Source organism: Rhineura floridana, chromosome 10, assembly GCF_030035675.1.
Source record: "Rhineura floridana isolate rRhiFlo1 chromosome 10, rRhiFlo1.hap2, whole genome shotgun sequence".
In the NCBI taxonomy this organism is placed as follows: domain Eukaryota; kingdom Metazoa; phylum Chordata; class Lepidosauria; order Squamata; family Rhineuridae; genus Rhineura; species Rhineura floridana.
Genome location: NC_084489.1, coordinates 24,649,841 through 24,676,275, shown reverse-complemented (window position 1 = coordinate 24,676,275; position 26,435 = coordinate 24,649,841). Strand labels below are relative to the sequence as shown.

Sequence of the window (26,435 nt, the reverse complement as noted above, 5' to 3'; positions counted from 1 at the left end):
TATATCAGAAAACTGCCATTACTTCTCAAAACACCCTCAGCCTTTTAATGCCATTAAAGTTTAATTTTGCTTCATATTTCTTTAAGACGGAATGTGTTTCATAGAAACTGACTCAGGACAAAAAGTTAAATACAGCTTCTGTTTTGAAGAGGTGCAATTTGACCATGTTTTGTTCAACTCACTGACCAGAGTGGTTTGGCTTTATTTTATTATTATTTTTTATAACCATACCTTTTGAACAGATTATAGTTCTCCTTTCTCTCAGAAGCAAAAGGTGTGGAGACTTCTGAAAGAGATAATTAATCTCTACTGCTATCTATAGTTTCATAGTTAACACTAGGGGTATTCACACATTACTCTGTACCCAGGTAGAAGCCCCCTGTACCTGGGTACAGCTGCTCATGAGAAAGAGTCTACACGTGGTGATTTCAAAAATCACCACGTGTACAGGCATCCTGAAAAAAGACATCTTCTGCTCACGTGGTGATTCTCCCTGCATGCTGTATCCGTGGAGCTGATCGTGAGCAATTAGTTTTTCTCCCTGGGGACAGCCTGGGCCTTGTTCTAGCAGCAGCAGCAGCAGCAACCAATCAGAAATGGGCTGAAGAAAAACATCAGTTGCTGGAGCCACGGAGCGGAAAAGAAGAATCAGAGCTTGGAAGATTACTTCTTAAAAGTAATAAATTACAGTTACATGGCCCAAAAACGTAGTAATTACCGTTACAATTGCTCTGAAAGTAACTGATTACTTTTCCTCCAAAGTAATCACTACAATTACATTTCAGTTACTTTTTTAAAAAAAACACCTACAGGGTGCTGGCCTTGGCTGCTGCACCTCTAAGTAGCCTAAAACAACATTAAAAATAAACAAACACATACAGAGGTAGTAGAATAATTATTTTTATTCATAAGATAGCAATGGTGGTGTCTCCGCTGGTAGGGTGGTGGGGAGCGAGGCTGAGGCCACAACTCAGATCTTTGCATGTCAAACAAAGTGCACCCCCCCACTCAGCCAGCCAGCATAATCTCTCTCACTTAACTACCTCCCAGACCCTGCCCTGCCACCAACTAAGGGACACTCACTCAAGCAAACATTTTCCCGTGACATGCAAAAAAGTTAAAATACTGCAAATGCAGCACAGTAGCCAGAGAGGGTGGTGGAGGCCACTTTGTGTGCCAAGTGCACACACACACAGTGGAGGTGACTTTGTGTGCCAAGTGCAAACACAGTATTCACACACACACATGTTGTCATCTTTCACCTCCACAGTTCTTTATCTCCATTCTGCTGCTGCCTCCTTCTCCTCCTTTATCCATGTTCTTGACCTCTGGATCCTTTTTCCCTACACTCCATTCTTCACCACCACTATCCTTTTTTTTAATAATTGTTTTCTCCACTCCACCCCGTCTCACTGTCTGCCTCCTCCCTCGTCGCCTCCTGCCCATGCACAGAGCATGAGGAAAGAGCGATGCTGCACAGAAGCCCAGTTTGAGGCACATAATTTTCATCCACAAATCAGAGCAGCAGAAGACTTCCCCTGCTCCCCCCCAAGTAATGCCCAAAAGTAATTCTGGAAACGTTACAATTACTCCACAAAAGTAGTAAAATTACTCCTAGTTCTATTACAATCAAAATGTAAAGGAATTGCTCACTCGTTACTCAAAACAGTAATGAATTACAAGTAATTAGTTACTTGTAACTAGTTACTTCCAAGCTCTGCCTGGGGGCCATGTTCGTGGCCTGGGACTGTGTTTTTCTATCCCCAATTTTATATGTGGTGCTAACAGTGTATATAATGCTCTGCAGAGTAACATAAGCAAAAAAGGCAGTTCCCTGTTCTGAGGTGCTTACTTTCTAAAATTTGCCGGTGAACAGAGACAACAGAGGGAGGAAAGCAAAGAGGAAGAGAACAGTTAACAGGGTGAATACATGCATGTGCAGTTACAGGAGCTTGGAGCTCCTTTTGTTGGGGAGTGAAGGTTAAGGGAAAAGCTCCCTTCTTCAAAAGCAGTCCCATACAGTGTGCATTGTTAGAGATTATAAAGGCAGGGATGATCCCTTCCTGCAGTGCAGATAGCTCTCAGGGTGGTTACATATGCCTTACTCTTAAAGGACCTATTGTGAAGGGTGGAGATTTCTACAAATAAACCCATATACAATCTGCAACAAGCTCCCCTGATTGCCATGGAGACAATCTCTCTTTCTCCACTTACCAAAAAAGCTCAGAAGGACTCTTTAGAAGAGTATTGCAGCCAACACTAACTCTGTATTCTGACAGCAATAATCGTGCAAGAAAGCATCCCTTAGGTGGGAGGACAACACTCTCCACCTCCCCTGCAAGGGGATCTTCATTACCTTTAACATTGTGATTATTTAGGTGAATAAGCACTAGACGGAACCGAGAAACCAGCAGGGAACACAAACAAGCAGAAATCTGGTTTCATATTCCTATACATGTGTAAAAAAGTCACAGCAGGTTCCATTTTACAAAGCGTTTCTTTATGTGCATGGCAGACAAAGAAAATGTGTACTGCCAACACTACCTAGGAGCACAGCCAATTACAATGCTTACCATTTATATAGCACTTTAGGCTGCAACCCTCAGCACACACTGCAGGGATGTAACAAGGCAGCAATTACCATTCCGCATTCATCTCAGTCAACACTGTTTCTGTTCTGCTGTGGTTTGTTTTCCACCAAATACAATGTTATTTGTCTCGTCCACTATTTAATGGAACTCGCAGGGGCAGGCGGGAGGCAAGTTGGCATGGTGCAAGTGCACTGATGGAGCCAATCTAGTGCTCCTGCCAGGGTGTTTGCTTCGCTGCAATCTCCCTGCCAGCTCACCCCTCTCCTTCCTGGACAGCAACAGCGACTCACCGGCCGGGAAGGTAGGATAGTGGCTCTCCCCCATGGGGCAAGCCTCTGCCGCCCCATTGTATACAGTGGGGTTTAATTCCATGTAAACGTGCATCAGACTTCTGGCCTGAGTGTGGCTCACTGGGCCACCCTATCCAGTTAGCAAGCCTCAGTTGGCAACCCTCACCTACCATGCCATGCCCACCGTGATCCTGGCTCCCCTTTCTCAGCACACAGAGAGAAAATAAAGCAATCTATGCAGGACGCCTCTTGCATGGCCAAATCACTTGAGTGAGTGAGTGAGTGAGTTTGCACAAAATGGTCTCTGAGTGTGTGCGTGTGAGAGAGAGAGATTGAGAGAATGTGATGTTTGTATATGTGATACGTGTGTGTGTGTGTGTGTGTATTAATCCCACCCACTTTGAGCTTGAGCACCGCCCACTGCGAACATGAGGCTTCTGACCACTTCCCCTCAAGGAAATTCAAATCTTGGAGAGTAAAAGGTTCCCCACTTCTGGAATACAGGGCTCTTTCAGACCTTGCACTGAATGTGAGTAGAGGGGATGAGGCCAGCAGACACAACTGGGCACAGTCCCCCTCCCTATGCACATTCAGACCAACATCTTAATGGCACTTAGTTTATTCTAGCTCTAAAGCCAACAAGCCTTAAGGAAGTATGCAGCTGCATGCAAATGCTTCAGTGGTCTTATGTTGCTGTAGCTATACCTGACATCTCAACATACAATTCCCACCTCACCCAGACATTGAGAAACCTGAATCCCTGCCTTCCCATCAATAACTTGTGGTCAAGATATTTTAATGTGTGTTTTCAGCAGTTATAGTAGAGTGTGTGCTCAGTACATACAAACCTTGTCTAAGAAAACTTCCTTGCGAGTGGTAAATGTAGATATATTGAAATTCAGACACAAGCATAAAGCCATAGAAAATCATTATTCTTCCCACAGTGGCCCTTGAAAGCTATTGGCCATCAAAGCCACTTTATATCAGAGGCTCATGACGCAGAATAGCTGTGGCCAGCTTGTCAGGGACCCCTCAATTCTGCAGACAGTGGTCCAAGCTTTGGAAGTATCCGAACATATAAAACGGTCCGAACATATAAAACCAATTCTGGCCCACTTGCATTGGCTGCCTGTATGTTTCCGAGCTCGATTCAAGGTGCTGGTTTTAACCTATAAAGCCTTATATGGCTTGGGACCACAATACCTGATGGAACGCCTCTCCCGATACGATCCCACCAATACACTACGCTCAACATCAAAGGTCCTGGGTGCCTATTCCAAGGGAAGCTTGGAGAATGGCAACAAGGGAGAGGGGCTTCTCAGTGGTGGCCCCCAAATTATGAAATGATCTCCCTGACGAGGTGTGCCTGGTGCCAACAGTGTTATCTTTTCGGCGCCAGGTCAAGACTTTCCTCTTCTCCCAGGCATTTTAACATGTGTTAATTTTTTTAAAATTTTAAATTGTGTTTTAAATTGTTTTTAAAAGATGTGTTTTAAATTTGTATATTTGTTTTAATGTTTTTAGTTACTGTAAACTGCCCAGAGAGCTTCAGCTATGGGGCGGTATATAAATGCAATAAATAAATAAATAAATAGATTTTCCCTCACAAACCCAATCACTCTCATGTGGTCAGGTTGCACCATTAAGTAGTAAGGGCTTCCCAATTATAGAAGACATATGATCAGATACACCATTACATTTCAGGGTTCTTCACTCTTTTAACACTTATTTATTTATTTATTTTTAAAACTTATATACCGCCCGACTAGCAATAGCTCTCTGGGTGGTGAACCCAGATACAAGCTATCTCCACGCACAAGCAAATGTTTGTGTGGAAGAGTGTCCACTTGTTGATTTGTACAGCTCAGCTGTTGTATACAGACTCTACACTCGTTGAACATTAAGTGTGAATAACTGTATGAGTGTACAGCCCAACTATTGTGTACACAGATTGTACGCGCACTGAATGTAATGTGTGAACACCCCTGTACACATGTACATTTACATATTCCAAATCTCAGAGAGAGAGAGAGAGAGAGAGAGAGAGAGAGAGAGAGAGAGAGAGAGAGAGAGAGAGAGAGAGAGCACTTACGTGTGGGCTATCTCCATTTCTTTCAGCTTAAAAACAATTCTCCTTTTCCTTACAAGGGAAAACATGGTTTACCACACCTGGATTAGAATTTGGTACAGCTATTAGGGCAGATAAAATTAATCAGGCCCAATTGGTCATTCCTGGGCTGCCAAACTGAAATAAAGATTTGTGGTATCTAGGGGTATGGAGTACAAGGGGTAGTGCACACAGTAAATCCAGGACTGAAGTTAAGAGGCAAATCCCAGCTGGTTTGGGTAGTCTTGAGGGTCTGGGAGTCAGATAGATTTTGGTGGAACCAGGAACAGAGTGCACAAGATCCAGTTTCAGAGCCCAGCAATTTAAGAACACAGGAGCATCCCTTGTACAGCATCCTGCTTCCCACTGTGGCCAACCAGATGCCTCTAGGAAGCCCATAAGCAGGGTGTGAAGGCAACAGCCCTTCTCCCCAGAAACTGAGTTCACTATTTTGCCTTTCCTGCTCATACGGCAACCGTATAAGCCTTTGTCCGTATAATCCTGTCCATACACTAAGATCAACCTCAGAGGTTCTTCTCAAATGCCCACAATTAAGATCAGTGAGGCTGGCATGCACAATATACAGGGCCTTCTTGGTGTTGGCTCCAAAAGTACAGAACTCCCTCCCTGTGCCTTGCCCCTTCCACTCTGGCATTTAGGTGGGCCTTGATGACCTTTTCACCGCTGCCTTTAATTAATGGCATAAAAAGCTTGTGTCTCCAGAGCAGCTTTTCATGTTAATCTGTACCTCAGTTCTACTGTGACTATTTTTCTCTTGCACCTTGCTTCTCACTCCATCTGTCACTTTGCCAGGATGCAACACTAGAAAAGCAGGTGAAAATAAATGACAAATATAAATAGCACTATAAGACTTGCTGCCATTCTGGGGGTGGGGCAGATTAAGGTCCATGGGGCAGGGACCCAGGATCACAGTCATTTCGGAAGGTTCCTAAAACATGGGGGCCTTGGCACGGCATATTATCAAAGCAGATTTACCTTACATTGCAGCCATCTTTAAATCCCAACTTTTGACGGCGTGCACCTTTCTCTTTAAGCAGATCCCAGAAAGGTTCCAGGCAATAAGCCTTCTCAAACAAGCTGGCCTCATTTTTGTGCATTGAAAAGCTTCTTATGCTCTCCCAGGTCTTCTGACCTAAAGACTCTATAGAATTTCCTGCCAAAACCTAAGCAATACACTGGCTTAGCAAAAAGCCAGGGACATGACAGAAGTCTCTGCACTGAATGTAGGACAGAACTTGAATATAATTAAAGGCAGCAGAATGAAGTGCCCATGCCTGGGGATTCTGCATCTAGGCACCCTACCTGCATGAACTCCAAACCAGGCTTACTGACTTTTCTCCATCTGTACCTCTCCCTCCTTTAGGTCCCTCCTTATTACTACAATACATTCTCTCCATGATGTCTGCTGTAAATGTGGTCTCGCATCATGAAAAACAAAACCAACATAAATTATGGAGAGGGGCTATGCCAAAAATCTGCTATTAATTTCCTTTTCTACTCTCGCTCTGGTCTCTTTACGGACATCCTTTCCTTTATAAGTACACCGCTAAAGCTGTGTCTGCATCAGCCCAGTCTCTCCCAAGGATAGTGACTGACAAGATCTCTCAAGATTGCCCTGCTTTGTCCTGGTTAAATGCCATGACTGTGGTTGTGTTTTTGGATATAGACTGCATACATACACAGAAATGTACAGCACAGGAATGACTGTAGGGTGGCCGCTTGCACTTTTCCAGAAAAAAAGGGAAATGCATCACTTTTTAAAAAAAGAATAAAAGAGAACACATATTTGCATATGTTAATTTATGCTCAGTCTGCTAACTGTTGGTGGGCAACAGTTATTTATCTTTAAACCAGATGTGGACCAAGCAACTGTTCAACTGCCTTCAAAATACAGGTCTACCCTAAATTACTGCACCAGCTACTCATGAGTAGATCTTCTAGCAGAGGTTTCCAGCCTGCTGCTTCATGCTCTAACTTCCAAACAGATCCTCTAGGACAGTGGTTCTTGACCATTTTTGGGTCACGGACTCTTTAAGAATTTGATGAAAATTATGGGCTCCATAAATGAATAATAATAATATAATAATAAAATTTTATTTAGCAGACGCCCATCTGTCCGACTGAACGGACACTCTGGGCGACATACAATATAAAATACACTCAATATATACATAATCATCAACACAGTATTAATACCATAGCATCTCGTCTAACAGAACCATCCTACGCTAACATAGTATAAAACCTAACCCACCCCAGAGATCCCATAGGCCTGCCTGAAGAGCCAGGTCTTCAAGGCTCGGCGAAAAGTCAGTAGGGAGGGGGCATGCCGAAGGTCAAAGGGAAGTAAGTTCCAGAGGGTGGGGGCCACGATCGAAAAAGCCCTCTCCCTGGTCCACACCAGCCTAGTTGTCTTCGCCGGTGGGACCGAGAGAAGGTCCTGTGAGGCTGATCTTGTTTGGCGGCATATTTGGTGATACTGGAGGCGCTCCTTCAGATAAACTGGGCCAGAACCGTATAGAGTTTTAAAGGTTAAAACCAACACCTTGAATTGGGCCTGGTATACAACTGGCAACCAGTGTAATTCAATCAACACTGGCGTGATATGATCGCGGCGGCGGGTCTGCTTTATTAAGCGTGCCGCCGCGTTTTGTACCAGCTGGAGTTTCCGGACCGTCTTCAAGGGTAACCCCACGTAGAGCGCATTACAGTAGTCTAATCGAGAGGAGATCAGGGCATGTATCACTCGTGGGAGCAGATGTATGGGAAGATAGGGTCGCAGCCTCTGTACTAGATGAAGTTGGTACCAAGCTGCCCGGCTCACTGCAGAAACCTGAGCCTCCATAGACAGCTGGGAGTCCAAAATGACCCCGAGACTGCGGACCTGGTCCTTCAGGGGCAAACTCACCCCATTAAGTATCAGGTCAAAATCACCCAACCTTCCCTTGTCCCCCACTAGTAATACCTCAGTCTTATCGGGGTTCAGCTTCAGCCTGTTCTCTCCCATCCATCCACTTACGGACTCCAGGCACTTGGACAAGGTATCCAATTAGAAATTGATTTTTTTGCACCCGGTTCAGAGACCCCCTGAAGTTCATCCACAGACCAAAGGTTAAGAACCACTGCTCTAAGATCAGGCAGGATATGGCCCTCCCTCTCTAGCAGATCCACAGCTGAGGAAAGGCAGAGTTGCTGGCTTCCTACTTGCAAGATCTACCCAGCTATCATACTTTAGAATCTCCCTATGCCAATTTACAAAGCATTATGGGGGCTCAACAGGGGAAATTGAATAGAAAAACTCAGGGGTATTTACAACTATCACCTTTCTAGTCCTCAAAGTTGTAGAAAAATATTTGAATATATCTCTACAATCTTGAGTAATGGAAAGTTGCTAGGTAAACAGAAGTCCTCAGTCATGCCAATTCTGCATTCAGTAAATAGGATTCTGTAAAACATTCCTGAATTTTTAAATGCATAAGAGAAACAATGCAGATGAGATGCAAGAAGATTTGTATATTATTCATGCAGTTTAGCTACAATGTTGCCTAAAAAAAATATCCAGTGTGTTAAATTCAGATGGAAACAGATACAAGGTCTTACCCCCTTCCCTTACCCTTGCTGTTGCTCTCCTCACATTGCCCCACAGACTATCAATTCCAAGACTGGAAACAAAAAAGTTTTAGGCTGCAATCCTATACCTATTTATGTGGGAGTAAGTCCCACTGAATTCAGAGCGGCTCACTTCTGGGTAGTATAGGATTGTGCTAAAGTTTGGATGTGGCATGATAGTGATATCATTGCCCAAGATGTATACACATGTTTTTTGTCCTATGGCTGTTAATTGTCAAATAGGTTTTTCAGGTTTTTGAAGCACTAAAAAAATCCAATTTACTAGAGGCACTTCCAGGAGCATGAGCACCACTGGCAATGATGCTTCTGTCACACTGCCTTCACCTCCCTAAGAAAACTGCTGTCAAGTTTCTGGTCCAAAATAATGCTGCCTGATTCAGTCCCAATTTGGATGTGGCACATTTTGCTTTGAATCCCTTCTGTTCCCTTCATGCCCTGTTGATCAAAACACGATCAGCTGTTCCCTCTTCACGTTCACAAATTAAAGATGATATCTTGAAAGTAAAATTCTGGCATCGTATACCCAAAACCCCAAAGGGGGTGGTGATGATTATGGTGTTGAGATGTTGAAAAAAACATTTTGCTTTTGTTTGTGGTAAACATTTCTACACTGAGACACCTGCACCATGTTCCACATTGGCAAAAGAGCATGACATTTTAACATTATGGATGAAATTCAGCCCAGTGCAAAACCCATTTATCTGATCTGGATCCCCAGCGTGAATAATGGAGAAGTAGGGAAATATCTTTTCTGGAAGTTTGGAATATCACTTGGAAAGGAACCACAGCTCAGTGGTAAGAGTACACACTTTCCATGTAGAAAGTCTCACATTCAGTCGCTGCTATCTCCAATGAAAAGGATCAGGTTGGAGGTGATGGAAAAACCTTACTGAGATCCTGGAAAGCTACTACCAGTCAGAGTAGACAATACTGGGCTAGATGGACAATAGTCTGACTTGCTTTAAGGCAATTTCCTACATTCTGATGAGCAATTCCCTGAAAGTAATGGCATAGTTCATACAGTAGGTGGGCTCATCTGCAGCTATCCCAAAATGTCCAGGCGGGGGTTGCAAGGTTGAAGCCTACTATGTGAACCAGGAGAAAGTCAAGATGGAGTCAAGAAAGAATTCAGAGATGACTGGTTATTTTTGAAAAGATTATATTGCTTTTATAAAAAGAAGCCAAAAGCAATATAAATACTTTCCAGCATGATAATATTAAAAAAAGGTAACAATAGTGCCAAGATCATAGAGTGTTCCTTGAAAAGCAGTAAGTGCATTTCTGCTCCTTACAGAATAAATGCTTGACCAAAAACACTGATGTAGGCATTTGGCTTTGAAAAACTTTCCCCAGGAACTTTGGGCCTTGGCAGAATTTGAGATGTAAATAAAGGAGGAGGACTCCTCCTCCCCAATATTTTTTTTTAAATCCAAATTTGCCAAGACATACCCATAACATTCTAGAGAGACAATACTTCACATCAAGGGAGATGATGGCTGGAGAACCTTTAGACATTGCAGTGCTTCACAGGAAGCATAGATGGCTTGTATTTCTGGAACAGAAAGCTCAAGGGCCTTCCAGTTCTAGTTCCTCTGCATCTCTTAGCCCTGTTCGTGTTTTTGTGTGTGGAGGAAGGAGCGGAAGCATGAGCGCTAGCCTCACTCCAGTGGTCCCTTCGACTCCACCCCTGGCATCTGCGTATTGAGCAGGGGTCCCAAACATGTGGAGGGTCTAGCACATTCAGGCAAATACTGTACACTTTGTTCAGACCTTCCCACTCAATGCAGAGTCTGAGGCTGCAGCCAGCAGGGATGGAGATAATGGAGGCGGGGACAGGGCGCATAGCCCTGCTCCTCCCTCCACACATTCTGAGATGAAGCTCTTGTTTCATGTGATAGTAAGCTATTGCATCTAGACTGTACCTACTTGGCAGGCTTTATTTGACGACCAGCTCTTGCAATGTTACTAAAAAAATGGAAATGGACTGCCTTCAAGTCGATCCCGACTTATGGCTACCCTATGAATCGGGTTTTCATGGTAAGCGGTATTCAGAGGGGGTTTACCATTGCCTCCCTCTGAGGCTAGTCCTCCCCAGCTGGCTGGGGCCTGCTCAGCTTGCCACAGCTGCACAAGCCAGCCCCTTCCTTGTCCGCAACTGCCCACAGGGGGGCAACTGGGCTCCTTGGGACTATGCAGCTTGCCCACGGCTGCACAGGTGGCAGGGCACGTAACCCCTGAGCCACTCACTGTGGGGGTTATCTTTAGCTGACCCTTGACACCCAGGAGACACGAGCGGGGATTTGAACTCACAGACTCTGGACTCCCAGGCAGGTTCTCCTCCCCACTGTGCTATACCAGCAGTTAATGTTATTAAAGTGTGCCAAATTCTGGGGGGGGGGAAATGCATCCTGCAACAAAATATTGCAGTGTGGTGTGCTTGTTCATTGTTCCAGGCAATCAGCCATGCCCTCCTCCTCCACAATACTGTATTCCAGTCCCCCCTCTCACCCAGTTTTCCATTCCCCCTCAACAATTATCTTACCATTTCCACTGAACATCCTCAATCCTCATTAGGCTCTTTTGCCCCCTTTACTTTTTTTTTTTCCCCTAAGGATTTTTTTTTGTACTTCTGCAAACAGGCAAGGCTAAATTTAGGAACATTTGTTTAAATTATTCATGCTACAATCATTTGTGTAGCACTGAATGAAAAGCATCACTAAAATGGCAGAAATTGCCACAAATAGCATCCTTCTAGTTAAACATATATGGTGGTGAAGTATTACTACATTTCTCCATGCAATCCCATATCTGGGGAATGAATTGTCACATTGGTTGCGGACAGGGAAATAGATATTCAAGCATCATAATTAAACACACTATTCAGTATGAATGCCGGTTTCAACTGAACATTATAGGGCCATCTCAGATTAATTTCCTCCCCCCATCCTTTATCTACACGTGGTTGGATAGCATGACAATGCCTTCCCAGGACACACCTTTCATGCCCAGATATCTACACATGTGTAATATTTGCGTAGGGCATCTGCAATAAAATCCAATGCCTACATGTACACCTGAACATTCCACATACAATCTTTTATTCAACTGCGCAATTTGAACCTAGGTACTATTCAAACAATAACACCCAGGTGTGGATATGTAGTCATCCTGGAGGCAGGACGCCTCCATCTGATGAGCAGGTCAGGAAGGCAGGATCTTACTCCATATTTTGCAAATTTGGCCTGGGGTGGCGGTGGAGGGAAGAGACTCTGCAGTTCTCATCCTTGCACTATAAATCTTTCTGCCTGTAGGGAGCTCGTATTCCAGGCACTCTGTGATTCATAGAAAGGGCACTTTTTGCCCAGATGCAATGTCTGCTGTCATTTCAAAGCCGCAGCTTTAATCCTAGAATCCGACATAGATCACTTCGAAAAATAAACAATCTTCTACACACTGAGCTGGCTTGATATTAGCTTCTTTACATTTCACCCGTTTGCTCATCTTTTCACAAACATGAGGGTTGAGGGATTGCTAAAGTTTCTTCAGTCTCCACGCCACCACCCTCTGAACTCTTGAGTCCATTCCTTGTCAAATGTTGCCACAGTGGCTTGGCCCATGAAAGAGAAAAGCAACTGTGGGGAAGAAGAAGAGCATAAAAAATTGTTCCACAGAGCAAAGTCGGCTCAGAATTATCCGTATTGTGTCAGTCCACTGGCCACCAGCTGCATTTGAGAGGCCACACTTTGCCTGGACAGCAAAAAGCACATTTGGACATTGTTTCTCTTACAGTCTAATGCCCAGGATTCCAGGAGTCCATTCCATCAGCTTAGGCCCTAAAGATCCCTTCACACGATATTTTTCTGCTTTAACATCCTGTGGTGGAAGTTAGCAAAGAATTGATTTCCTAGGAGATGCAACTTGTACTAAGATTTAGATACCACCGTGGGCATATTTCTGGGAGAGGCAATTAAAATATTTGTTTTTTGAATAAATAAATATCCCAATTATCTCCCTGCCTAACCCACTTGGAAGGTTTTCTCAGAGCTTGGAAGTAACTAGCTACAAGTAACGAATTACTTGTAATTCATTACTTTTTTAGGAACGAGCGGGTAATTCCTTTACATTTTGATTGTAATAGGAGTAATTTTATTACTTTTGTGGAGTAATTGTAATGTTTCCAGCATTACTTTTGGGCATTACTTGGGGGGAAGGAAGCAGGGGAAGTCTTCTGCTTCTCTGATTTGTAGATGAAAATCATGTGCCTCAAACTGGGCTTCTGTGCAGAGTCGCTCTTCCCTCATGCTCTGTGGGTGGGTAGGAGGCGAAGAGGGAGGAGGTGGAGAGTGAAACAGGGTGGAGTGGAGAAAACAATTGTTTAAAAAAATGGATGGTGGTGGTGAAGAATGGAGTGCAGGGGAAAAGGAGCTGGAGGGCAAGAACATGGATAAAGGAGGAGAAGGAGGCAGCAGCACTTGGCACACAGAGTGGCTTCCACCACCCTTTCTGGCTACTGTGCTGCATTTGCAGTATTTTAACTTTTTTGAATCTCAGGGGAAAATGTTTGCTTGGGCGAGTCTCCCTTACTTGGTGGCAGGGCAGGGTCCAGGAGGTGGTTAAGTGAGAGAGATTATGCTGGCTGGCTGAGTGGGGGAGGGGGGTTGTACTCGGTTTGACATGCAAAGGTATGTGTGTTTATTTTTAATGTTGTTTTAGGCTACTTAGATGTGCAGCAGTCAAGGCCAGCACCTTGTAGGGTTTTTTTTAAAAAAAAGCAACTGAAATGTAATTGTAGTGATTACTTTTGAGAAAAAGCAAAGTAATCTCTTACTTTCAGAGCAATTGTAATTGTAACGGCAATTACTACTTTTTTGGGCCATGTAATTGTAACTGTAATTTGTTACTTTTTAAAAGTAATCTTCCAAGCTCTGAATTTTCTGAAGGGGGGTGGCGCTCATGCTGAAAATGCAGGATAATTTGCATGTAAGAACATAAGCCATCCTACCCTATCTGCACCAACAAGTCAAGCCACTGATGGAAATGCAACAGAAAAAATGAAAGGCAGAGTAGAAGTGTTTCCATGTATGTCTCTGAAAATATATTATTTGCATGAATATAGAGATTGCCTCCTCTCTAGGGCCCTTGAGTTCTGCCCAGGCATGGCTTTTCCACAACAGCTGTATGCAGAATTAAAATGGTGGCTCTATATGACAATTAATATTGTAGTAGCAACATCAGTCCCTGTGGTCAAGACATTTCTGAAATGTTTACTCAGAAGTAGGTCATATTTAATTATAAGATTTATTTCTGCTGCTTCTGCCTCTAGATGCTTTCTGTTCAACATGGCTTTGCACTACTGATGAACTGCCTCTCAATCATCCCCAAATTAGTCAGTTCCTGTTCCCAGTGTATGTGTGTGGGGGTAACTACTAGTTCTTTCTCATTTTTTCCCAGAATTGCAAAATAGCACTATTTTGCTTTAACAGAAAGAAACACAAAAAGACAGTGAGAGGAAGCAAATAATTAACCCCTCTACGAGGAACAGGAGCTAACTAATTATGTAACTGTTAAAGGATAATCGATTAGTAATGCTAGGCCTCCCTTAGGCAGTGTAAATAATTAGAGGCAGTGGAAACTACTCCTTCCAGCGAAGGAAGCTGCCAATTAAAAGCACAGTAGTCCAGAAAAGTCTCAATAGTGGTTTGCCCATCCACCCACACTGGGCAGGCTGGCAGGGTGCACTAACACAGAAAACTCTGGAATGAAATAGGTTGGCAATAATGTTGTCTGGATTGTCCATCAGAAGTGACATAAAGACTGAACAATTCTAGACTCAACATCCTGCACGAAAGGAACTACAGCCGTGTTTTATAGTTTTCTTTCTTGATGCAATTACCAGCTATGATTCCAATGGCATCAAATGTTGCTGTGTATCCCCTAAAATTTTGTCACGCAATCTGTAATTATTTGTTTTTCTTAAGAAAAAAACTTTTTAAAAAAAGCATCTTTTCACAATGCATACCAAAATACGGATTTTCAGCTTCCTCCGAGAACTTGCAGTGTACTGTCCCCCCCCCCCAAATGTTACCCACAGAGGACAGCATCAGGTTCCCTCAAAGGCATTTTAGAGGGAAACATACAAGTCAGCAGATTTGGTTTTCACTCCCATCCCACCCCCGGCATGGAATACATGTAGTGCATTCTTTAGATTCCAAGATACCCCAGATGAAAAGGAATGGAATTAATAGTAAAGGTCCCTCATCACCGGAATCTTCCCTCAAAAGAGACAGAAATGGTTTGATCTGAATCAGAAAAGCCACAGCCAACTGTAGAGCATATCTATAGGGGTCTGGCCTTCTCAGGGATATTCTAGAGCCTTTCCCTGAATTTTTGGCTAAAAGAACCCCAGTGCACAGGCCCAGTCCATTTCTTTCCATGATGTACCCAGCAGGATGAGAGCAGATCTCTATGCATGAGAGGGCTGCTGAAGGGGTACTTAGGAACACAAGAAGCTGCCTCATACTGAGTCAGACCAAGGGCCCATCTAGCTCAGTACTGTCTACACTGACAGGCAGCAGCTCTCCAAGGTCTCAAACAGGGGATTTACTTAGCCTTTCCTGGAGATGCCAGGTATCAAATCTGGAACCTTCTGCATGCAAAGCATGTGCTCTGCCACTTAGCTATGGCCCTTCCCTAAGGCAGAGTCACAGCAATAGCCTCCTATTGGCATAGCCGCTGCCTCTTACTGGGAGGGGAAAAGTTGGGGCCACACAGAGGCATTGGTGGAAGCACCAGACTGACTCCCTCTGTGGGCCTATGCAGAACCAGCCTCGCTGCCATCTCATCCCTCCTGGGGTGATGCAGGATGCAACTCCTAGGAGACTATTGCCACAACCCCGCCCCACTGGGCAAACTGCTCCTCCCCTAAGGTAAAAGGCACATGGAGCAGCACAAGCAGGAGGGGGACTGAGTTGTCCCCCATGGTACCCCAGTGGTACCATGCTTTGATATCAACATATTGATGTAAGAACTAGTAGAGATCATCTAATTATTAAGAATTTATTAGGAAAGTATTAGGAAAGTGTTGCCTGTTACTGTATTGTCATTGAAAGTTGTTATTGCTGCTTTTCAATAATGTTAATATTTTGTTATCTAATTTTTGTATTGTTTTTCTTGATATGTATTCCATATTTGAAGCTAGTATAGCACAGTGGGGAGGAGAGCCTGCCTCGGAGTCCAGAGTCTGTGAGTTCAAATCCCTGCTCGTGTCTCCTGGGTGTCAAGGGCCAGCTAAAGATCACCCCCACAGGGAGTGGCTCAGGGGTTACGTGCCCTGCCACCTGTGGAGCCGTGGGCAAGCTGCATAGTCCCAAGGAGCCCAGTTGCCCCCCTGTGGGCAGTTGCGGACAAGGAAGGGGCTGGCTTGTGCAGCTGTGGCAAGTTGAGCAGGCCCTCAGAAGGAGGCAATGGTAAACCCCCTCTGAATATCACTTACCATGAAATCCCTATTCATAGGGTCGCCATAAGTTGGGATCGACTTGAAGGCAGTCCATTTCCATTTCATTCCATATTTGTGTTTATTTTTTGTAAGCCGCCTTGAGGACCTTTTGGCCAAAAAGCAACGTAGAAATAAACTGTTGTAGAAGAAGAAGGAGAAAGAGAAGAAGAAGAAGAAGTTTCTCTAGCTCTTTTACTTCCTGAGGTACAAGAGGAAAACATGAAGGGAGTATTATAATACCCAATTGTCAAGACAGGGAGAGCAAAAGAAGTCTCCTCCTGGCTCCCACTCTTTTGGCCAATGAGCACCAAGGTACTAGAATGAATGACAAGTAGCCAACATCTTTCTTCTTAAGGTGAATATTATTTTCTTAATATTGTTTAACGAATGTGTTTAATGTGGACATTAGACTGCTGGTACTGAGGCTTTGGCCTTCCACAGTCCCAGCAGTGGCAGTCTCCTCCCCACATGTTTCTAACAATGGGCCTGCAGTCTCCTCTCCTCCCCCTCCCCCAGTGCTCCGAAAAATAATCATTCTGCCTTAATGCCTGGATTTAACTGCATCCTTGGACAGGCTCCAGCATTTGCATGCAAGCGGCTCAAGAGGCCCTGCAGCACCAAGCCAGCACACCTTCTCCTAATGAATCCCAAAGGGTAAATGAACACAGCAAGTTTGCCAAGAGCGCTCATGCGCCCCGATGCGCTGCTGAAGGGTCTTTTTGCTAAGGGCAAGGAAAAACCATAGCATGCAAATCAGATTTATTTAGCCTAGACTGGAAGCAGAGAATTGTGGTGGGGAATTTATGAAGGCACTTAAAGCTCCAAAGGGTATTAAAGCAAACGGTTGAACCGCCCGTCCTATTTATACCGATCTCTTAAAACAAATGCGGAGATGCCTTGAAAATTAAGGGAAAGCCAAGTCTTTAAACCAAACAGCATTTTTCCCTTTAAAGCAGGAACCTTTTTTTCTGTTTCTACATACGCTCACATATTCCTCTCTAGCCTCCATCCAGGCAAGCAAGAGGCATCATCAGAGCTCAGGGACAAGTACCAGCCCAGCAAAAGCACTTAAGAAGGGTGCAAATGAGGGGTGTGGCCTAGGGAGATGGGGTGTGGTTGGGGAGTGGGAGTGGCCTGGGGAATATCTTGATGGTTAGACAGAGGGCTTATCCAAACAGAACGGGATAATCTACGGTTTCCATATTCAGTTTGTCATCTGATAGTCCTCACTTTGCCTTTTAGTTCACTCTTTCCCAATTAAAAAAATGCTTTTTTGCACCCGCACACACAGCGGTAAGACCCCTACATTCTTTTCGCTTTTTCCAAGCTCAGCCTCTAAAACCTCCCCCTATCAACCAATTGGTCAGCAAAAAAATGACGTATACTCCTCTCCCCCTTTGCAACAAAGCACAATATGGCTGTAAAAGAGTTCTCGCCATGGAAGGAAACGGAGAAGGAGGGGGGTGGTCGGTTTCAGCCTGCCTCCAGAAAGCTTTGTCAATTTCATTCTACTTGCTGGGGGTTTTGCTTCAAATCATTTCGTGCTGGACAGAAAGGGAGAAGGAGGGGGGGTGACACGTTTCTTGCTTTTTTGGAGAAATAAGTGCAATTGCCAGCGTGTGTATCTCCTTAAATATCCATAAAGGCAGAAAAGCATACATTCGTTTAAGCGTAATATCATAAATACAAACAAGAAAGGGGCTGCTGGTTGGTTTCACGCCTGCCTCTGGAAAGCTTTGTCAATTTCATTCTACTGGCTGGGTTTTTTGTTTCAAATCATTTTGCCAAGGGAAGGAAAGGGAGAAGGAGGGGGGGGTGACACGTTTCTTGCTCTATGGTTCTCCAGTGTCTATGGTTCTGGGCGGCGGGGACACTGTAGCAAACCACTCATATGCAGGGCAGGGAATGCCCATTACTTTCAACGGGTAGAACTGGGGGCAGAAAAGCCCATGTGTCTCAATGGGTAGACCTGGTGTCACAACAGCCAATGCATTTCAATGAGTAGATCTGGCATTTCAATGAGTAGACCTGGCATCCAGAAAGTCTATGCATTTTAATGGGTAGACCAGGCCACCAGGTCTACCCATTTGAAGCCTGCTTACTTTCTTGTTTGCATTTGCAATATTACGCTTATATATGCTTTTCTTCCTTTATGGAATGTATGCTTTTCTGCCTTTATGGATATTTAAGGAGATACACACGCTGGCAATTGCACTTATTTCTCCAAAAAAGCAAGAAACGTGTCACCCCCCTCCTTCTCCCTTTCCTTTCCGTGGGGAAATGATTTGAAGAAAAAAACCCAGCGAGTAGAATGAAATTGACAAAGCTTTCGGAGGCAGACGTGAAACCAACCAGCAGCCCCTTTCTCGCTTGCTGTGCATTGCAGATCTCACCCAGAGCGGCCGCCCATTTTGCAGGCTGGCAAAAAATAAAATGCATCTGCGCAGTAGTTGCAGACACCCCCCCAACACCCCACCATTGCGATGATTGGTTCAATTTTCCCGGGCTTATTCTCACACATGCGCAAAAGTGCAGATACGTGATTGGCTGGAATGAGGAGAAGGGGCAAGGGGAAATGCCCAAGAACCGCCCATCAGCTGTAAAGTCCACGGTATTGCATCCTACCTCCTGAAGGCACAGCGGATGATTCCCGATTTTAAACAGCAAATCGCATTTTTGCAGGTATTTCAAGGAGTGAATTTAACCTGCGAAAATGCGTAACAGTGCGAGACGTCATTTGGACGACCGAAAAATAATGAACATACATAGCGGGCATGTCACACATTTTGCAGTCGTCTGGATGAGCCCAGAGAGGCCTGGAGAGCTGCATTCACCTGCTGGGCCTGGGGTTCCACAGCCCAGATGTTCAAGTATGCCATTGCCAGTTATCAAGCTTTTTTTGAAGCAATAGGGAGAAAATAACAGCAAAAAGCCAACATGCTTATGCCCAAGAGTGCCACCCATGAAGGGCAGAGTCATCTTGCCTTCTACAGGGCCTCCCACGCAGCTGCGTACATTGGCCATGATCCCAAGGTCCAGACAAACACATACACAGGTTTCCTCCGTAGTCTTCCCTGGTCCAGTTCCAGGCCTGGCTTGCTCCCACAAATCAACAAACCACTTTTTGATACTCTGAGAGGTTAAAAAGTGGGTTGCGGGTTTGTTGGTTTGCTGAAGTAACCCAAACTGGAAGTTGCTGCTTCTGGGAAAACTGGAGAGAAAGGCACAAATGTGCAGGCAGACTTGTGAGTTCAGCCCCTGTCATTTTCACTTTATTTAGCAAGAATTTTTCAGAGACCAGCATGAGCAATGAGCAGAACCAGTCACATCATTTGAGACTGTGGGCAATTGTCTAGGGCAGAATGTTGTGTGATCAAATATTATTAACAACAACCATGCTTCTGCTGCTTGGGAACAACAACAAGGGCTGAAGGAATGAAGGCGACCACCATTCTATGGGAGATGAAAGTAGTAGGGGTAGGCAATTATCCTACTGGTAGTGGAAGAGGCACCCCATTCACTGGGTCTCTGGGTAATACCACAACACCATTGATAATGAGCAAGATATGTCCCACACCCACATCATGCGCACTGCACACACAGACAGCATTGGTTTTTGCCAACCATATGACCCAATGGAAGCTACCAAGTACAGAACCACATTGGCACCATACCTTTAAAGCACTATGATATTATTTATTTATTTATTTTATTATTTGTTTCATTTTTTAAACCACTTTAAACAGTCATGGCTTCCCCAAAAGAATCATGGGAGATGTAGTTTGTTAAGGGTGCTGATGAGAGTTGTTAGGAGACCCCTATCATCCCCCCCACAGCTACAATTCCCAAATTGGTTTAACAAATAATCCCTCTTCCCAGGGACCTCTGGGAATTATAACTCTGTGAGGGGAATGGGGTTTCCTAACAACTCTTAGCACCCTTAGTTCCCAGCCATGACTATTTAAAGTGGTGTCACAGTGCTTCAAATGTATGGTGCGGATGTGGCCCACAATGAATGAAGCACTTTGCCCTCATATACTATACTGCAAAGAACAGATGTGCCAAAACAGTGCATCCAATTATCTAAATGGGTGCTGTGCACGCCTGCCCTGAAAAGAAAGGGCCACTTATACTAGTTGCTTTCTCAAGCAACTCAGAACTATCAGTTTGCAATTAACATTTCTGGGCTGGTTCCACCCAAGAGCACCCGGAACAGTATGGCTCAATTTAATATGCAGACTGTGTGTTTACATCAGAGCTCAAATGTGCAACATTGCACATATTTTTGAAAGCCCTACAGTTCTCTCACTCAAAGAAACAACAGGCTCAGCATTCTTGTCCTCCAAGAGACTCTACCATATGATCCAGTGCTAAACAATTCCCTTTTTACTGTCTCACTAACATCCAACATCAGGCATTTGTTGGCATCCTTGCCATGAGTGCCACCCTATATTATATTGAGGATTACTTGGAAACACAGGACATTGGCCACGAGGTGAGGAGGCAAAGAAATGACTCTCAGATTCACGTTCCGGGCCAGGATGCCTAGAAGATATTCTGGAAGTGGCATCCATGATAATGCTGAGAATGTCAGTCTACAGTAGGCTTAAGAAAATAGTCATAAATACTCTACTTATTTTTCACGGGGAAAAATATATGAACATTTGTGGAATGGAGGATGATATTAATGGATGTCTTTACTGCACTAAAAAATCAGGCATTAATAAATCAGATCACGCTGAAATGTTTACAGTTATGAAGAAAGGAAATATTTGCACATTGCCAGAAACGTGGAAAAGGCAAAACCCACAGTCTATGGACATATTCACAGGGTCCTTTCATGTGCTGGCAGTTTGGCAGCAGTGTGGGATAGCAGCAAACAGAATGCATGTCTTAAGACTGGCAAGCCCCAGTTCAAATTCCCTGCTCGCTCAAAAAGCCCAATGACCAATTTTGGGCCAGTCTGTTTCTCATCCTAACCTACCTCACAGAGGTGCTGTGACAACAAAATGAGAATGGACATGTATGCTGCTTGAACTCATTAGAGGAAATGCAGATAAACATGTAAGAAGTAATATCAACCAAGAAGTAAAGGGAGAAATATTATCTACTCTATTTCACATGGTGCTTTGGGCCACAAGCACTGTCAAGTTACATTTGCATACACATTTTTAAAAGTGGGGGGGTAAGGCTGGTGTGGGGGACTTCTTCTTGAGACAGCAACAATCACTGTTGTTCAAAATTTAGGACAGGAAAAAGCAAATGCTCCAGCACAAACCTAGGAGTCTGAAACTTCTCCTAAATCTGAAACTTGGATGAATCTCCATTGGAAGTGACAAACAACATCATGAACCTTCATTGCTGCATACTGGAAACCAGTACTCATTTTTTGCTCACTCTGTAAGCAATTGTCTATTGTGAGCATTTATGGGATAAGTGGTCAACGCTATATTGAAAGCCCCCAAAGATGCTTAAACTAGCTTACCATGGCCAGGATATCTCCACTGTCTATGACTGTTTCTTACCAATGGTTTTCTGCCCCCACTACAGGTATCATTACAATAATCTCAGCAATGCTGAGTAAAGTAACACCTATCTGCTACTGTAAACAGTTAACGGTTTACCTATTTAACTTATATTTAAGCTCTAATTATCACTGTAATTTTTGCATCTCATTGCCATTCAACTTCAGCCACGCAATTTTCTCCTTCACACAGCTGATGAAGTGCACATGAGTCCACAAAAGCTTATGTCATAATAAATTCACTCATTTTAAAGACTCTGTTGGTTTTGCTGCAGGAAACTGACAGAGGGCTACCTCTCAGGAAACCGATACGTCAGATCTGTTCAGAGTGTCCTTACTAATCTATAGCATTAATCAAACACATGAATATTACTTGTCTTATTTGTATCAGACATACTGGATGCAAAATGTACTGAGCCCTGGGGAATGATGCTTCAAAGCAACTTTATTTCTCCACAATATCTGTTCATAAGAACTGAGATGGTTTTTCATAGAAACATAGAATAGTAATGTAATAGTTTTTACATGCCTTCAGAATGAGCATAGGCAGCTGCTTATATACCGAGTAAGATCGTTGGTCCATTTAGCTCAGTATTGCCTCTACACTGACTGGCAACAGCTTCCAGCTTTGAGACAGGGACCTTTCCCAGTCCTACCCGGAGGTGCAAGAAATGGAATTCTGGACCTTTTGCATGCACGGCATGTGACCTACCACTGTGTGACAGCTTTTCACAAAGGGACATCCTTGTTGAGTTTATTTTTTCCAGCTGGAAAGCAGCTTCAATACCATCTGAGATAATAAGATCACATTCACACATTATACCCACTGTTGCCACTAAACAGATGCTCCTCCAATCCAGACCATTTGCTTTCCTTCAGTTGACTTGCCACTCAGTTGCTGGCAGTGGGGGCAGGATGGTGCCTGCCACAAATCCTAAACCATTCATGGGACCATTCACAGGATTGGATGAGGCACAATTTGGACAACCGTGTCTTAAATTTCCCCCATCTCACATGGGGCTTAATGCCATGTCACATGGCCGGCTCAAAGGCAACATCATTAAAACCAAAGCAGGGAGCAGAGTGGAAGATGTGTGGGAAGCTGGTGGTTCCAACTGGGGACAATCCTGGAAGACCTGCCAAGGGTGCCGAGAGGAGAATTACAATGTGTGAACAAGGTTCCTATGAATCAGTGTGTTCTCTTCAGTGATTTTTCTTGCGTGGAGACATTTTGCTTAAATACCCACATAGACTGAAAGCTGCAATGCAATCAGGGCCAGCCCAACCATCAGGCAGAACAAGGTGGCTGCCTCAGGTAGCAGAGGCTGGGAGATGGCAACAGCCCTCCATTCCTCCCGATTCCCCTGAGCAAGCCTCAGGCGTGGCGAGAAATACTGTCCCATTGCTGGTAAGATTCAAATACCAGTCTGGTGGGATTGTGTATACAGGATGGGGATGCCAGGCCACAGCTCCGTGGTAGAGCATCTGTTTTGCATGCAGAAGGTCCAGGTTCAATCCCTGGCATCTCCAAGTAGAGCTGGGATAGATTCACTGTCTGAAACTCTGCAGACCTGCCGCCAGTCAATGTGTAGATGACACTGAGCCAGCAGGACCAATGGTCTGGGCAGCTTCCTATGTTATTATGTTCTTCCTCTCAGGCAGCAAAATTCCTCAGGCCAGCTCTGAATACTATATGCACGTTCTTGGGAGTAAACAACATTGAACTCCATGGGGCTTACTTCTGAGTAAATATACCAAGGGTTAGAAACAAAACATTTGAGAGTCTTACCATGCTCAGACTGTTTGTTCCCTCTCTTTTGCCACCTCCTGTTTCCACATCCAGCAGAAGACCCTGGACGCTGTTACCTCTTTCCTTTGTCCTTAGATGTCTCATCATCAGCACTCAGTTGGACGCCAGACATTGAACTTCCCAAGAGCAACTTAGCTGCCGCCCAGAACTGCAGCCGTTAATAGATCTGGTCTTTCTCCATTTCTGTCTCGTGGTAACTGCAACCAGATGCTGCCGCCTCAAGGTGCCTTCCCGACCACCACACAGTGTTTGGGGAGTTTGCTTTGCAGGCTAAGCCTCTTACTTATCATTTAAAAGAAAGATGGGGGTTCGGTGTGCAGAAATTCAGACTGCGGATCTGCTGCTAAGCTCTTGGGGATACTCTAGCGCATCTGTTATAAATATTTTCTCGCTGCTGCTGCTGCTCCTAGACGTGTGCAGGGGACCGCGCGCAAACTGGGGGGGAGGGGGGAAGAGAGATGGTCCGACGCCGTCGGGCTCACCGCTTGTTTCGCAGCCAACTTAGTTGCTGAGTGTGCAAAGTGTGCCAGACCCGGCAGGCTTGTGGGGAGGGGATAAGAGAAGGGGGGGAGAGGCCTGCTCCTTTGCCGAAGCTCTTTTCGCAATAAAAGCCTTCTCGGGTGTCTCTTGAAATGTTAAACGCCGAGCGCGGGAGTCGCAAGCAGTCAGCGAATGCAGCTGCCTCCTTTATTCGGAAGCTGAGGGATACGATTTTTGATCAAATGCAGAAGAATGGAACAGAAGAAGTGGACTGGGGTGGGGGAGGCAGTATGGCGTAGTGGTTGGAGTGTCGGACTAGGCCCAGGGCGACCGCAGTTCAAATTCAGCCATGAAACTCGACCTCCCAGCACTTGCTGCCATTTACAAGGGGGGAGAGGGGTAAGGGGGGAGGGAGCTGTATGGAGCCAATTAGGTGCTCCCACCAGTGTCCCCTGCAGAGTGCCAACCTCCCAGCCACCTTGCCCCTCCTTGGTAAGCACTGGCTGGCGACCAGGTGTGCAGCAATGCCGCGTCTCGTCACTGCTCTTGCCTACTTTAGAAGGTGGTTGTGTGGGTATAGGGAGGAGGAGGAAGAACCGTGTGTGCTAAGCTCCTTGGAGGAACAGTTGGGGGATATATACTAAACAAAATTCAGTTAACTGTGTCTGGCTGTCGCTGTTGTTACCACCAAGGAATCTCAGAAGCAAAGGCTGCTGGGAGCAGTCATAGATTAACAAGGTGGCCCCTTAATCCCAAGTAAAGGTACGAGACCGATTGTGCCATCTCCATGCCCACTGGGGCTACAGTTCAATTCTCAGTGTGCCCTGAGCTCTAGAGAGGGGTTGCTGCTCTCAGAGGCCCTTAAGTGACCATGAAGAGTTGTGCCACTTTTCCATCTTTAGATGGAGCTCAGTTGTAGAGTGCAGGCTTAGCGTGTGAAACGTCCCAATTCAGTTCCAGGCAAATACTGATAGGACAAATGAATAATGTCAGAAACCCTGAAGAGATTCTGCTAGTGGTCACAAAAGGGAGCAAGATGGCTGAGGGTCTGACTTGGTAGAAAGTGGCTTCCTATGATCAGGTCAAGAGTCACTGGCAGAACACTGAGGGGGAGGGCAAGTACGGAATTCCCTTCCCTCTGAGGTGTGGCCAGCCTCTTCATTGTACTCTTTCAGGAAACAGGTCAAGACGCACCTTTCTTCTTTCACCAGGCTTTGAGAGAGAGGTGAGGTGAAAAATTGTCCGTTGACTTTTGTACAGTTGCATTTTTATGGAACGGATGAACAATTTAATGCTGACTTTTTTATTTTTCTTGTGTGTTGAGTTATGGAATTATTTTTATATTTAATTTGCATTCTATTGTTTTCTGTTTTTATTGATGTCAATTTCTCTGAGGCCTATTGGCAAGGGGCAGTATACAAAGCTCTTAAATAAATAATAAACCCAGTTGAGTGTTTATTTCTTATATTGATATCCCACCTTCCCCCCCAAGTGCTCAAGGTGGTGCACATTATTATTGTTGTTATCGTTATATCCCACCCACCCCCAAAGGGTACATGGTTCTCCAGTGTTAATCCTGTAGCCCTCTTTTTTTTGTCTCTAGTGTCTGGGCCGGCCCTACTATTAGGCAGAGTGAAGCAGCAGATGCTTGGGGGTGGGCAGGAGCAGTGAGGTGCTAGGAGGACAGGGCAGCCTACCTGCCATCCCCTAAGTTAGCCGGCTGTCCTCAGGTGCAGGGGAGGATGCTTCCCCATCACCAGTGTAAGATTTATTTGCTGGTCCATTCAGCTTCTGTAGGTTACATGATAGTGGGGGTGCCATCTTGTCCTTTGCTTCAGGCAACAAAATATTGTGGGCTAATCCTGCCTGATTATGTTGGTTCTAATCAAAGCTTCTGACTCTCCAAAAGCTAACAAAGTATGGAACCTGAGGGCAGCTTCAATCTGAGGTGAAGAGTCAGCTAGGGACATAGGAAGCTGCTTTGTACTGGGCTGTGTCCCATGTTAGTTATGCTCCGAGTAGACCCATTGAGATTTCTGGTCATCATGACTAACTTAGGTCCATTGATTTTAATAGGTCTCCTCTGAGTAGAACGTAGTTGGATACAACCAATGGAGTCAGACCATTGGTCCATCTAGTTCAGTACAACCTACACCAAGTGGCTCATCAGGGTTTCAGGCAGGAGACATTCCCAGTCCTACCTGGAGATGCTGGGGGTTGAACCTGGGACCTTCTGCACCCAAAGCAGATCCTCTCCACTGAGTTCTGGCTCTGCCCTGAAGTCAAATTCAGTGGCATTGTGCAGTGATCTTATTGCCAGTATTTTGTTTTCAACCACCATGTCTAATACAGAACCATTCATTATTTCCATCGTGTGTCATAGTATTTCTTGTTGCTATGCAAACTATGATAATAACAACGGCAAATGGGTGAATGCATGATTACGACTGAAAAGGTGTCTGATCTGAGATCTCTTGGTGGCTTATA

The 26,435-nt window shown here is 44.7% G+C and overlaps 1 protein-coding gene across 5 annotated transcripts in view; it reads right to left on the bottom strand.

Annotated features, from left to right (window-relative positions):
* Positions 1 to 24,592, bottom strand: part of GASK1A (golgi associated kinase 1A) — a 44,601-nt gene extending 20,009 nt beyond the window's left edge. For 2 of the 5 annotated variants that reach the window (XM_061587333.1, XM_061587335.1), the window contains exon 1: positions 23,448 to 24,591. In XM_061587333.1, the coding sequence (XP_061443317.1) occupies positions 23,448 to 23,555 (108 nt within the window). In that variant the 5' untranslated portion in view covers positions 23,556 to 24,591. Of the gene's footprint in view, positions 1 to 23,447 lie in introns of all 5 variants that reach the window. The other 3 variants (XM_061587336.1, XM_061587332.1, XM_061587337.1) reach the window with 3 other exon arrangements.
* Positions 24,593 to 26,435: the final 1,843 nt, after the last annotated feature.